General features: G+C 42.9%; 1 protein-coding gene across 6 annotated transcripts in view; it reads left to right on the plus strand.

Annotated features, from left to right (window-relative positions):
* Positions 1-13,317, plus strand: part of LOC126533023 (uncharacterized) — a 46,346-nt gene that overhangs the window by 19,035 nt on the left and 13,994 nt on the right. For all 6 annotated transcript variants that reach the window (XM_072289402.1, XM_050180209.2, XM_055071705.2 and 3 more), the window contains 6 exons: positions 657-746; positions 1,795-1,873; positions 2,621-2,733; positions 4,647-5,120; positions 10,681-10,858; positions 12,059-12,771. In XM_072289402.1, the coding sequence (XP_072145503.1) occupies positions 657-746; positions 1,795-1,873; positions 2,621-2,733; positions 4,647-5,120; positions 10,681-10,858; positions 12,059-12,771 (1,647 nt within the window). The remainder of the gene's footprint in view (positions 1-656; positions 747-1,794; positions 1,874-2,620; positions 2,734-4,646; positions 5,121-10,680; positions 10,859-12,058; positions 12,772-13,317) is intronic.

Raw genomic sequence — 13,317 nt, forward strand, 5'->3', positions numbered from 1 at the left:
GGCATTTTCAATCTGTGCTGATTGCTACAACTTGGCAACTCAAAGTAAATCTGTCAGCATGATCATGTTTTATGCAGCCAACTGCGCCTGCGTGCTATAGTGGATACACATCCCACTGCTGGTCTCAAGTCATAGCTTTTCCTAGATACAGCAGAGATAACTGCTATGCAGGTGCAGCTGTACTTGACTGACATCAAAGTTTACTTGCATTATATGCCTTATTTTGCTACGTATCACTTCATAAAGGCAGGCTGCCTGGTCGAGACGTTGGCCCTAGGCGTGGGCTTTCCTTGTTTACCCCCTGTTGATCAGTTCAAGCCTCTTATGTTCCCTTGACCACTTTGTCTTGTTTCGATGTCCCGCTTAGCCCTAGCTTAGTCGAATCCGTGAAAAAAGGAATATGAATCGCTGTATTCTGTCAGTACTATAACTGTTGCCAAAGAAAAGTGTGGGCTTGGTATATCTGTCAGCTGTAGCCATGTGTCAAGTAAATCTCAGTTGTAATCTAGTGCTTGCGACGACTGTGTCTATTTCTCGTGTCCTGTTCACTTTGCACTGGTAACATGTTTTTCAATGCACTAGACTAGCTGGGCGTTCTGGCTTGCGGTGAGACAGCAAGTTAACACCATCACTTGCATGCTTTCCTGTTTGCGCAGTCTGCTAGCGTGGACAAAAGGCATGCAGTAATATTCTTCAACCCGAGTGACAAATGCTTTCATGTGAAGGACCTCAACAGCGTCACAGGGGTAAGAACATGACTTGATGCCTTCCTTAACCCTTTATATTATTTTTATTAAGTGCATCAGAATAACAAAAGACAGGAAGAAATAAATTTCCACTGGAGTTTTTGGCAACAGATCAAAGATTTTTCTGATGAACTGCCAATAATTCAATGTGTTGTAAAGCAGCATGTGGTTTTTTAAACTTCTTAATTCACAATCATAATGGTGTAAAATATGATCCCACATTATTTGAAGACCATTTTTGTGTCACCCAAGGCAGGCTATATGTATATTAGGCAGCAGGGTCCAAAGATGCAGCTCGAAGGCGTAACCTCAGCGTGATGCACCGATTCTGCAATATCGGGAAGAGCCATGTTTACCCGTGGCACGAAGTCTATAAATCATGTAATTAGCATAGCTGACAGTCTCATTTCTGAGAATAGTTCAGCCGTTTATTTTTCTCGGTATTGTACATTTCCTGGAAAACATTATTTCTACAGGGCTCATTGGACCAGAAAGAGGTAAAGGAATACTGACTCAACATTTTTCTTTTTTTGCGTTCGGTGAAGGTGTGAAGTCTCTAAACCCTGGAAAAAATACTGGCGAGTGTCGGAGTGCCCTGAATAATTTGTAATACTAGTTTCTACGAACCAGTTTGTGAGGTCATGAGGTGTATGCATCATGACATCACGATACATTGGCTTGCTCAGTTTCTGCGATTGCTATGGCTGGAAGATGCAAGTGCAGCTAGGAGAAACATGTGCAGTACTCTTGTTATATTTTTTTACGAGCAATCTCATCATACGTGGCTATGTTAGTACATGGCGTAACAAGGCTTGCTAATTGTCATGATGTCTCAATGTTGATGATGCCAGGTCTGGCATTTCCAGGCTAACATTAGTTTCAGGTTAAAATATCTAAGTGTTTTTGGACCTTGGACCTTTATACATGATCAGTGTCATTGTTTTGGATGCTAGAAGCGTGCAACAGTTTATAGCTTTGAATGTGTCTGTACTCTTTCATACACTTGGGCTGTAGTGAAGTGCAAAACTTGAGGCTCCTTCTCTTTCAGACATACCTCAATGGTGTCCGAATACCGGAACAGTCTTACGTCAAGCTCAACCATTTGGATTCTCTCCGTTTTGGTTATGATATCCTTTTTTTGTGTGTGTAACCAGTTACTAAGTTGTGGAGAGTCTACCTGGGTGTAGGCACATGTGCCAAGTCCCTCACACCATATTTATTTTCCCGAGTGCATAAAAATTGCCCTTTAAAACACACATCAACCAACTGTATGAACATCCACTTCAATATTTCAGCACGTGAAACTTTAGCAGAAGTGAGATTGAACTGGCAGCATCAGTTCGTGATCTGCTTCCCTGGCTCATGGCTGCCATGCTGTGTTGCTGAATGCGATGCTGTGCTGCAGCTTGCAGGTTCTATTCAGAGTTTCAGTAACTGTATTCCAATGGGGGTGGAATGCAAAATAATTGTTCTTAGACTTAGCTGCACATTACAAGAACCTCAGGTGGTTGAAATCCATATGGAGCCTGCCACTATAGAGTCTTTCATAGCTAATGTATTGGTTTGGGACACTAAATTCCATAATTAGAATTTTGGGATACTTGCAAAATATAAAACGCAATGTCTTGATACCACTCATTACAACAGTTGATCACTTTATCGTTACCCACTTCTGGATTTGCTCTACATGAAAGTAAATTGTGTACATTTAACGATTCAGTTATTGCATATTGATGCAGTGATGCAATCTTGTCATTTGAAAAGACGTCTACTGGGGTCAGTATCAAGTCTTGTGAATGCAATTATGTAAAAGGACTGCTGAGATGCCTAGTCACACTTTTAGCAGCTTGACCTTGACTACTCTGGTTCGTCACGGCATGAGGTGTTTAGTGTCCACAAAACTACTGACCGTGCAGTGCCTTCGGATTCTGTGTCGCCCAAGAGGACCATGCCGGCATTTGGCGATGGAGATTTGGTCATAAGGGAGGCAAGTTGTGGCTCATCTTTATCGTATTCTATTCTGCATGTTACAATTAAAACTAAATCTGCAGTCTGTGGGGGTTTATAATTCTGTATCACCATCACTTGATTGTCACTTTCTTTTTGCAAACCTAGCTGTGTGGTGCAGCATGCAGTGTAATGGATCTTATAAACTCGCTTGCAGCATTTACTAAGAAACTGGTAGATGTCAGATCAGTAGCTGCTTGACTTTAACTTGCAATGGAAGTCATAGGTTGTATACTTTTTAACAGTGCATACTTAAAATATGATTGCTAGCCAAACTTCAGAAAAAAGTATACATACTTTTCTGGCGCACTTACGGAAATGGTGCAGAGCATCTTGTTCATTTTGTGCTCTTTCTTTTTTTTGTTTCCTGTATTTGTCATGCATTGGTCATCCATGCCTTGTTGAAACAGTATAAATATGATACAGGCATTAGTCCAGAAATGTATTCAAGCAATAGTTCTTGTTTTATTCTAACATGCATTATCTGCGTACACACTGTATTTATCATTGATTTATTGTTACAGCCCTATGTAATGCCTGTATGGGCCTTTAGGGTACAAGAAAAAGAAGTGTTGTTCCTTCTTTTCACTCTGGACCCGTGCCCAGTTTTAAATGCTTTCTCAGCTTTCTCTGATGCATCACATTGGTAATGTGGGTTTTGGCTTAACAGTGAATCAAGTGAGGCAGCGATGTTCTATATGCCTCCAGTGGCTGTGGACCTTGCAGTTCCTGTCTTGCTGGAAATAATTGAGGGTGTATCTTGTCCTGCAATACTTAACATGTTTTCTACATTTTCCTGTAATTTGATTTGGTCTGTGCTCTTTCTACATGACCATAATTTCTGGTGAGGCCTTCTAAAGGTAGTTTTTTCATGCATCTGCAGGACCACCACCATCCAGTTGCTCACATCTGCAGTAAACCCTAATGGCTGACACCACAGATGTTGGGGAGTTAACCATATATCACTTATTGTTACCATTTATGGAATACTGGAGATGAACCCCAGTGTTGTTGGTGACATCCTGTGATGCAGTGTTCAGCCACAGTGCATTACAAATGCTTTTGTATTGTATGAGTGTTTGCGTAGATAAAAGAAACTATGTACTCACTCTACACTGATATGCAACAGTGAGGGCTCAAACAGCTAGTAGCCCTGCAAACCTTTAATACAAGAACTCTCTCACTGCTGTTTGTTATATAGTGTCGTGTTGAAATGCCTGCTTTATTTCATTACGGCAATGAGGGCAGTTATCTTCTTTAAACATGAATGTGGTGTTCTCATATTAGTGCACCATGTACGTTTGTAAATATAAGATGTGTGATGCCACCTTTACGACAGCAGTGAAGTAGGACATATCCATCATTGCAGTCATAGTTTTGTGTGCCCTGTTAGAAATCGGCATGAGGAGGTGTCACTATTGTCAGTGGAGCTGCTCACCTCTATTTATTATTTATTCATTTTATTTATTTAGTCATACCTCAGATACCCCATTTGGGTTTTGCATGAGGGGTGGGCATATCTAGGTCATATTTTCAATCAATGCCTTGAACAATGAATGACTGAAGTGGTGCACTGCTTCAGCAGGTAGATGATTCCAGTATTTCGCTGTTTGAATGAAGAGTTAAGATGAGCGGTGGCACGAGCTGGAGGGGGATAAATAGCCTTTGAATGGCTATGACGGGATGAAGTGCGATGCGCAGGTGTGATGTCGGTCTGATCTCAACATCTAAGGCTCTGCTATTGTATATTGCTAAATGATGTTAAGCATATGAACAGGCAAACACTCTAGTTCCGGGTGTTCTTTTTGTATCATTTGTGTCACACCATATAAATCTAAACTAATCTAAGCAGCAGTTTTTTGTTGCTGACCTCAAGATGTCTGCTGAATGCAGGATTCCAGTGCCAACAAAACATTCTCCCGAGACAGTCCAGCTTCCGACAGCTCTGACAAGATGCAGCGCTCTGGTAACATGGCTCAAAATACGACATTCTTGTGTGAAAGTCTGAGTCGGGATGCACCGTCTCAGCTCAGCAGTTCCTCGCGACCTGCGGAAGATGTGATACCGCATCGGATGAAGCTCTCTTCACCTTCGAGTTCTGCAGAATCTGAAGCAAAGCCTCTCTCTTCCATGGGGTTGGCTCAACGGACTTCTCCCCCCCTGACCTCAACTCCCAAGGAACCCTCGCCCCCAACTTCAAGCCCTCACAGCGCGGTGGGGACCCCGCCGATTTCGTCCCCTCATACGCCTGCTGCATCTGCGACCCCCTCCCCTTCGGTGTCTGATCCTGCCAGCCCGCGGAAAGCATCTTCGAGTTCTCCATCCAGTGCTGAGAAAGAGGCATCTCTGTCATCCCCTGTGATGCAGGTGCGGTGTGTGGATTTGAGCTAAAATTGTGCAAGTCAAAAGGACATATAGGCCTTGGTGTGGATTCATAGCCGATTTAGGCAGCACTACAGGATGAGGCCAAAGCAGAGAACCGACAGAACACTGTTCTCGTGGCTGAATGTTTTTTTTATTAGTAACAGGGTGCACCACCCATACTAATAAAGCTATTCTCTTGCAAACCGTTGACCAAAAAGCAAGAGAAGTGAGAGCAGAAGCCTTTCACATTACCGATTTTGATAACAAATGTTTCAGCAAGCCATCAGTAGCTCTTCCATTGAAAGAAGCTAAATTCTTTTTTTTTTAGTTGTTTGCTGTGTGCTTTAATTGACTGATGTTCCAACATTTGTCAGATATGCCTAGATGCTGTTTTGCTCATTATGCCACATGTTCCTCCTTAAGTCCTTGTCACTTGGGTTTGATTATGGTGCATTTGCCAATTTTTGTTGTGCATAAGCATTTGGTCATTCGCCATGGTGGGCCAGTGGCTTTTGAAGTTGTGAATTCTAGCCAAACCATGGTGGTCCAACCAGGCCTGCCCTGTCACTTTCCTTCTCTTTTCTTTGTCCTGTTTCACTGCCTAAATTAGCTATGAATTTCGCACATGTCACAGCAAAACACACACTATCGAAGTTTGGGGGAAAAATGCAAAAATGCTCATGCACTTAAATTTAGGTGTGTGTTGAGAAACCCCTGATGGTCAAAATTAATCCAGGGTACTGTACTATGGCATGCCTCATAATCAGATGGTGGTGTTCGCACATAAAACCCCAGTTCAATGAGAAATTTACTTGTGAGTGAAAAGCTTGCCCTATCACTTTTCTCCTCTTTGTCTTTGTCATGTTTCACTGTCTGAATTAGCTATGAATTTTGCACATGTCACAGCAAAACAATCACTATCAAAGTTTAAAGACATTTTGCATATGAGATGGCATAGAATCTCAAATCTATCCTTGCATAAGTGTTCCAAGTTGTCTGTGGTGTTTTACATCCCTAGAGTCAAAAGTGTGATCGATGGAGGCTTTTCCTGTCTGCTTTAGAATTTTCTGCCATGCTATACATTGTGATCTTTAAAAATTCACTTCATATATTTAGTGGCAAAATGGTTTCGGTCCACAGTGTTTCCCACATGGTAACATGTACTATCGGTGTCAAATGAAACGAGAGCAGCGGAGAGCATAACTGAAGGTATAGTGCATGCCATCCAGTCATTGCCATTGACAGATACGTACATCTGGTTTGACCATGTTGTGCGATGGTGCTCACCCTTTTTGTTTCTGTTCTGGCTCTTATCTAAAAAAGCTAGAAATGAAAAATAAAATAAAACGGAAGCTAAAATATCGCAGTATAAGGCAAGTACTATCGCTCAGTGCGGCGATACTGTATGTGTTATTTGCGTCAAATTAAATGTGAACATCGGTGCGGCTTGGCACAGTTTGCACAGTCATCATTACTGCGCTGTCATCTTTTCTCGCTTTCAAATAACAGGACCACAACAGAAACAAAAATATTGCAGTTAGAGGGAACATCACCGCTCAGTGCAGTCAAACCGGAAGTGCGCACCTTTCAATGGTGATGACTGAATGGCACGCACTATACCTTCAGCTATGCTCTTCTCTGTTCGCGTTTCATTTGCCGCCGATAGTACAGTAGAACATCGTTGATGCAATCCCTTTTTGTACGACATTTCGGCACCATTGCTCGCTATCTAGAACACAAGAAATGACCCATTGCTTCCTTTCCTCCGGTTAATACAGTCTTGGAAAACAATCTTTCGACACCAATGTTCAGTATATCACACGTGAAAAAGCTGCTGGACACTTGGTTTCCCGTTCCGGTACCAGCTAACGGTTTCCTACAATAATGACTAGAGGGAAGTCTGGCACTGCAATCGTTCAGCCACCATGAAAATTATGGGTAGTACACGGATTTTTCATCTTCATGCTTGTGAATTCAGTCATTGTTGCTTTTTCTCAAAGCAATCTATACTCTTTTAAGTGCAGAAGGTTCTGTAAACACCCACAGTCGTTACCAGTTGCAGTGGTTCAGCCTGTTGAGGCGGCCAAAATGTGCCAAATGTCGCAACATGCTGTCCTGCCCACAAGAAATTCATAAGGGCGTTCTATGCCACTTGTCGATGCATGTGTCCGTGCCGTAATGACTTCAATGTCGGGATTTTGTGCTAGAGGTCATGTGTTCGAATCCTGCCATGGGCCATTTTAGTATTGTTTAATTATTTATTACACAGCACTTTGTTGAAAATGACAAGTTTACAAAGTCACGAAAGCCATTTGAAGCAAGAAGGACGAAGTTTGGCCAAATCCATGTGCTAACCATCATTCCCATGCTGGCTGAACCACCGCGATTTCAGCTCTCATAGACACTAGCACAAGAGTTCCCTCTAGTAATTATTGTCTGAAACTCTATGCCAGTATATCTCCTCGCGGGTTGTTGCACGTCACCATTCACACCTGTTGCTGCCAACCCACTGCGATAAGCATCTTCACCTATCTGTTTCACAGCGCATGTTGCATAGTGCCATTGGAAGCATACTGCGTGCTTTTAATAGACGCTAACCGAAACATGCCGCTGTTCCCTGCTACTGGCAGTGTGAAGGGAGCGGTGTACTTCACTCTGGCAGCGTCCTATTTCGTTGCCCCCCAGCTCAATTTCATTTTGGTTTCCCATCACTCTCTTAAAAGTACTTCATGCATCTTGGGTTGTTCAAAGCCCACGAGCTTGACGTGTGTCGGCGTCTTGTGCTGCAACAATTCTTGTGGGGGCATGTCAAAACTTACCGCCAAAATGAAGCTGCCGACCCAGGCCGAATTCGCAGAGTACGAATGTAAGCTTGCCGAAGCTGCAAAAACAATGTACGTCTCGGGCCACTTGGGCCTCACCAGAGCGGCTTGTGTTGGCATCTTGTCCTGCAGCAATTCTTGCAATGCTTTGCGTAACGTAGGCATCAACTCCAGTTGAGTTTGCTGCATTTTTTAGCGATTTCAGATTGTTTGTTTTCCCAGTTAGTAAGTTTTTCTTGCATTTTTTTTCCAAAACATACAAACAAGATTTTACCATATGTATTATAGTAACATATGCAGTTGATGTTGCATCGTTACTATCATTGTTTTCTGCTACCAATGCGACATACTATTGTTTTATGGCAAATACAGGTGGTGCAGTGTGAAAGCTGTAGAGCTAGTGCAGTCATAAGAATTTATAAGTAAATGCATTTTATTGTCAAGCAACTTACTTGCAATGCCCTCCACATAATGACTTCTTCATCCCCTCTGACTCATTTATAGAGTTTGTGTTAGAGTGAATCACATAGCCTTTTGTGTTTTGTTTTTGCTTAGCATGTAGTTATTTCTGGTCACGCATGTAGCCAGAGTGAAAGATTACTCCATCTTCTGCGGAATTGCCTACTAAATATGAAAAGCAGCCTACACGCTGTGTCAATCCATTGGTGAGAGCAATGCTCTGTTCGGTGTCACCATGCCCAGCTTCAGATTGTCATACTGGACTTACTACATTCCATGTCCGATATGATCGGGGTTGGTTTCGATCAGTAACCATGTTATGCTTGCTTAATCTGCTTGCTTTGCCTCTTTGCCTTTCTTCAGTTTTCTTTCTCCGTTGTTCTGATCAAGGGACACTACAGAGAAACGCTAAATCAGTTTGGGCTGATACAAGTATTTCAAACCTTTATTTGCATTAATTTCACAGTATGTTGAGGCTCAGTATAGCAATTTATCAGATATAAAGAAGCAAATAAAAATTATCTTTGCTATTGCAGTGTAACAGACATTTATATTGGATATTATCCAACGAAGCTATTTTTGTCAGAAGTGACTTTGTTATAGCGAGGTTTGACTGTATTAAGTTAATTATTTGAAGTGAAAATGAAGCTACAAGTTCCATTAATTAAACTGTGCCGAAATCCCTATCATGGGATGTTGCGAATTTCGAAGTATAAAATTGTCCTCTATTAGGGCCATTTTGGCTCAGTAATAGTTCTTGCAGCTTGCTATGTTCAACCTTTGGTTCTTTTAGAATACAGTGTAATCCATCTTCACCACTAAAATTAGCTAGGCCCAAACAGATGATGTAAAAATCCATGACATTGCACTGAGATGGTGTGGGAACTTTTAGGTGGTGTACTCGCGGACAACTTTCTGTGGCTATGAAAGGGAAGCTACAGAGGCAAAGCGTGCACAAGTTAGAGCGCTTCTGAAAAGTCCTGTGTTTTCATCTGCGTTAGTTTAAGCTGGGGAAGAGAAAACAAACATCTTATTAACAAGTTAAATAAGATAAAACACACCACTGAATGTAAAAGTTCACTTATTTTGCGGCTTTTCCCTTCTGTGTCAGCTCAGCGAGCAACGAAAAGCACTGTCAAACGCTGGCAGAATATTTGGCGCGGTAACGTGTAGAAGCTCCACCCATGTAGCTTTCCCTTCGTAGACACAAAGTTGTCTGCGAGTATAGTGCTGCTGGTCTTTCGTTCTTGCATTTTTTCTGGCTTACCGAGCCTCTCATCATCTTTGATTATGTTGAAGGCTAATTTACTCATTTGTCAGCAGTAATCTGGCTCTGTAACTCGGTGCTAGTTTGTGTCCGCTCCCTGATGCAAATGATGGCAGAGATTTTAGGTAGCTACAGAAAATAAGCCACCATTTTTATGGGATCACTTCTGTTCTATGCTCGCCGGAAACCATTTTCCTAATAAAAAAACAAAAATATTGCATCATATTTTGATAGGACTCCCTGATGATATTGAATTGAAAAAAATGACTTTATATCAAAGGTAGATTTTGGTCAATCTAGAATGACCAACAAGAGAGTTTGTGAAGATGTAACATGATACACAATTAGCGAAAGTCTCCTGAACAAGCGAAAAACCTGAACAGGGACGAATATGTGATACCTAAGCTGTTTTTCAATGCCATGGCATTTCGTGTCCCTTGGTAAGTTTTCGGTGACCTAGAGATGTTTAATAGCTCCTGCAGATATTTGCCTAAAGTAGCATGCCTGACATATGGCCTGGGCTCGTATTACCTAGCATTTAATTTCATTCCCCCTTTTTTCTGACCAGGAGTCGTTCCAAGTAGCCTATCAGCAATAGCAGTGTTGCTACTGAATCAGTGCAAATGACGAAGCATCTAAAGAATGGCAAATGAAATGGATTGGTAGAAAGTAGTCCCTGGCATGCTATAGGTTCAGTAATGTGGAACGTTGGGCTAGTTGGTGATTAATCATACCTAGGTGGTGAAGCAACGCACCGACAAGGACAAGGCGAAGACACACAAGAATACAGCGAGTATAGTGCTACGAGTGTCGTGCATTCTTGTCTTCGCCTTGTCCTTGTCAGTGCGCTGCTTCACCACCAAGGTGTGATGCTATAGGTGATGGATGATGTACATTGCTGTCGACTATGGTGGCAGTACCTTGTTCTGGATTGTGGGAAGGTAGCACATGTTCGTGCATATGAATGCCTCTGAGTGGGAAAAAAACTTGCATCACTGTTTGTGTGTCATTGTAGGATGCAGACTCTCTGGAGGACTTGAGCAGAACCGAGGATTCCCTGAGCACCGTGAGGGAGGTTCTCCCTGGTAGGCCGCCTCCTACGAAGCCCACCACCTTGTCCTGGAAACCATTGCATTCACTCAGCAAGCCACGCGCACCACCACCACCAAAGGAGAGACCTGAAGAAAAGGGTTGTAAGTTAGCCAGTATTTGCCAGTATCTGTGAAACTCGTCATAAAGTTCTGAACGAATACTATCCTAAATTTTGGGGATATTAATTTTTAAGTGCTAACTGGAAAAAGATGTTTAAAAAATACCCCCGCCCTCTTTTTTTTCTATGCGTATATTGAGAATTGTTTTCTTCTTTTTTTGTGGTGACAGTAATTTCCAATTGCTTCTTGGTATGCATCGTGCAGGGAACGAGGGCTTATCAAGCTCTTTCTTATCTTTTATTTGTGACACTGTTATACTTAGTGTTGTGCTAGTTCTAAAGAAATTGTTGGGCAAGTCGGCTGATACTGGGGTGTGCCATTATGGTTCAAACAAGACAGACGCAAAGAATACCAGGTCTCAAGCCTGTTATGTGCCATGTATGCCTCCAAGGTGTGTAATCACGCAAAATTTTACTTGTGATATCAAGTTATTCTTAGTGTCTGCATTAGGTAATGTCATCTTTTCTGAAGCCTTATGTATGTCAAGTCTAATCATGTGAAAGACATGGTGGAAAAATGTCTGTACTGGGGTCTCGGAGGCAACAGCTGTCATTTGCCAAGTGCATGCTAGATGGCGTTGCAATACCATTCCACAGCAAATTCAGAGGCTTTATCCAAGTATGCAGTATCTGTAAATTGTTAGTGCAAATTTGTAAAAATGCACCTCAAGTGGCAATTGATGAGTATGTATTATCAGGAGAACCTTGTGCAAGAGATACTAGCTGAATTTGCTTGGCAAGTCCTTCGAGTTGATTTTATACGATAGCATTCCATTTTTTTTTGCTTCTTGTTGTGTTTAACTGCTTATAGACACGTGTCCACAAAAAGCAATAGTATTTGTTATGACAAATTTCATTCTTAACTGGTACTGTAGTTGCACATCCCTCGAGTGCGCCTGCATTACGACTTGCTTTAGAATGTTTGTTGATATTCGACTTCTGCCTCTAGATTCGGCTCGTTTAAGCTTATTATTGGTTTTAATGATAATGAAAACTGAAGCAATAAAGAGGCAGAAGAATATTGTGCAATTTCGACCAATTTTCTGGACGACTTGTAAGCTCACGAAAATATTTGTTACCATATCTTTCGATTGGCTTCCTGTTTATACCTGTGTAACTTAACCACATTATCGGCGTGATCCTCCTTCAAGGTGCAAGTAATCCTCTTTTTATTGCTCTGCAGGTGATTCATCGCCTGGAGACTGTGGAGCCAAATCCACACCCTCAAAGGATGAACAGTCACCCTGTCCCGACACTCCTGCCTCCCAGACGCAGGCGTCTGGCTCGACCTCCATGGCTTTCACGATCCATTTCGACAATGACACGACCGGTGGCAAACCACTGGCCCTCAAGGACAGCATACGCAAGTTTGCACCTCCAAAACCAGAATCTGAGCGAACGCCGTCCAAGAGCCGGGCCTCCCCGGTGTCAAAGCCCAGTGAGCCATTGGTATCCACCGGTGGGAGCGGTCGGCGGACACCCACTAGTCCCAATAATGCTGCCGACTTAGCAAAGCGGCGCTGGAGTGGCGCGGAAGGGCGCGGCAGGAGTAGTGGTGGAGGGTGGAGCTCAGACGTCGAATCCAGCCGCCAAGTTAGGCGGCAGGATGACCAACGTCTGAGCGACTCAGCCTCTTACCTGATCCAGAGAATGCTCAATGATGGGCCTGCGCGAGTGCCATTGCCAGGTCCCGTCGGGGGTGTCTCGTCGTCGGCGCCACGTGTTGAGCCAAGCTCCGGCCCAGAGCAGGTTGTGTCTCCTGCTGATGATCGAAGTGAGACTGGCACATACACAGTTGAGACGGATCGTGTGGACCCCGATGTGGAGGAGGCCCGCCGTAGGATTGATGAGGTGTTTGGTGTGTCCTCACAAAGCCACCCGTCCAGTCTAGAGCAGGTGAGTAGAAGTTCCTGTGGTGGGCTACATTTAAAGCCAGTGGTAAAAGTAAATTTAGCCTGCTTACTGCAAGCACTCATTACAAAAATTACAATAACGAACAAGGATGCAAAGCAATGAACGACAAGGATGCAGTTGTTTCACAAAAGAAAGTGTCTTTGTGCTGGTTTGTATAGCCTATCGCAAACACAAGTAAAGGCCAGCCGCCTATTGTTGGACAATGGCTGACTGGCCTTTATTTTTTTTGTGTGTGACAAGCTGTACATGCTTTCTCAACGTGTTGGGAAGCTGAGTGGTTGTTGTTGGAAAGAATAGGGTTTAGGAAGAAAAGGTAATGTGTGGTGTTACCTGTCATGGTGGCGTAGTGGCTTTGGTGTTGCGCTTCTAAGCCCCAAGGACATATCATAACATCCTGACTGCGGTGGCCACATTTCAATGCGGCGAAATGCAAGAATGTCTGTTTACCATGCATTGAGTGCATGTTAAAGAATTCCAGGTGGTGGGCTAAATTAATCTGGAGCCATCCACTACGGCATGCCTCATAAT

Source organism: Dermacentor andersoni, chromosome 7 (genome assembly GCF_023375885.2).
Source record: "Dermacentor andersoni chromosome 7, qqDerAnde1_hic_scaffold, whole genome shotgun sequence".
NCBI classification, from domain to species: domain Eukaryota; kingdom Metazoa; phylum Arthropoda; class Arachnida; order Ixodida; family Ixodidae; genus Dermacentor; species Dermacentor andersoni.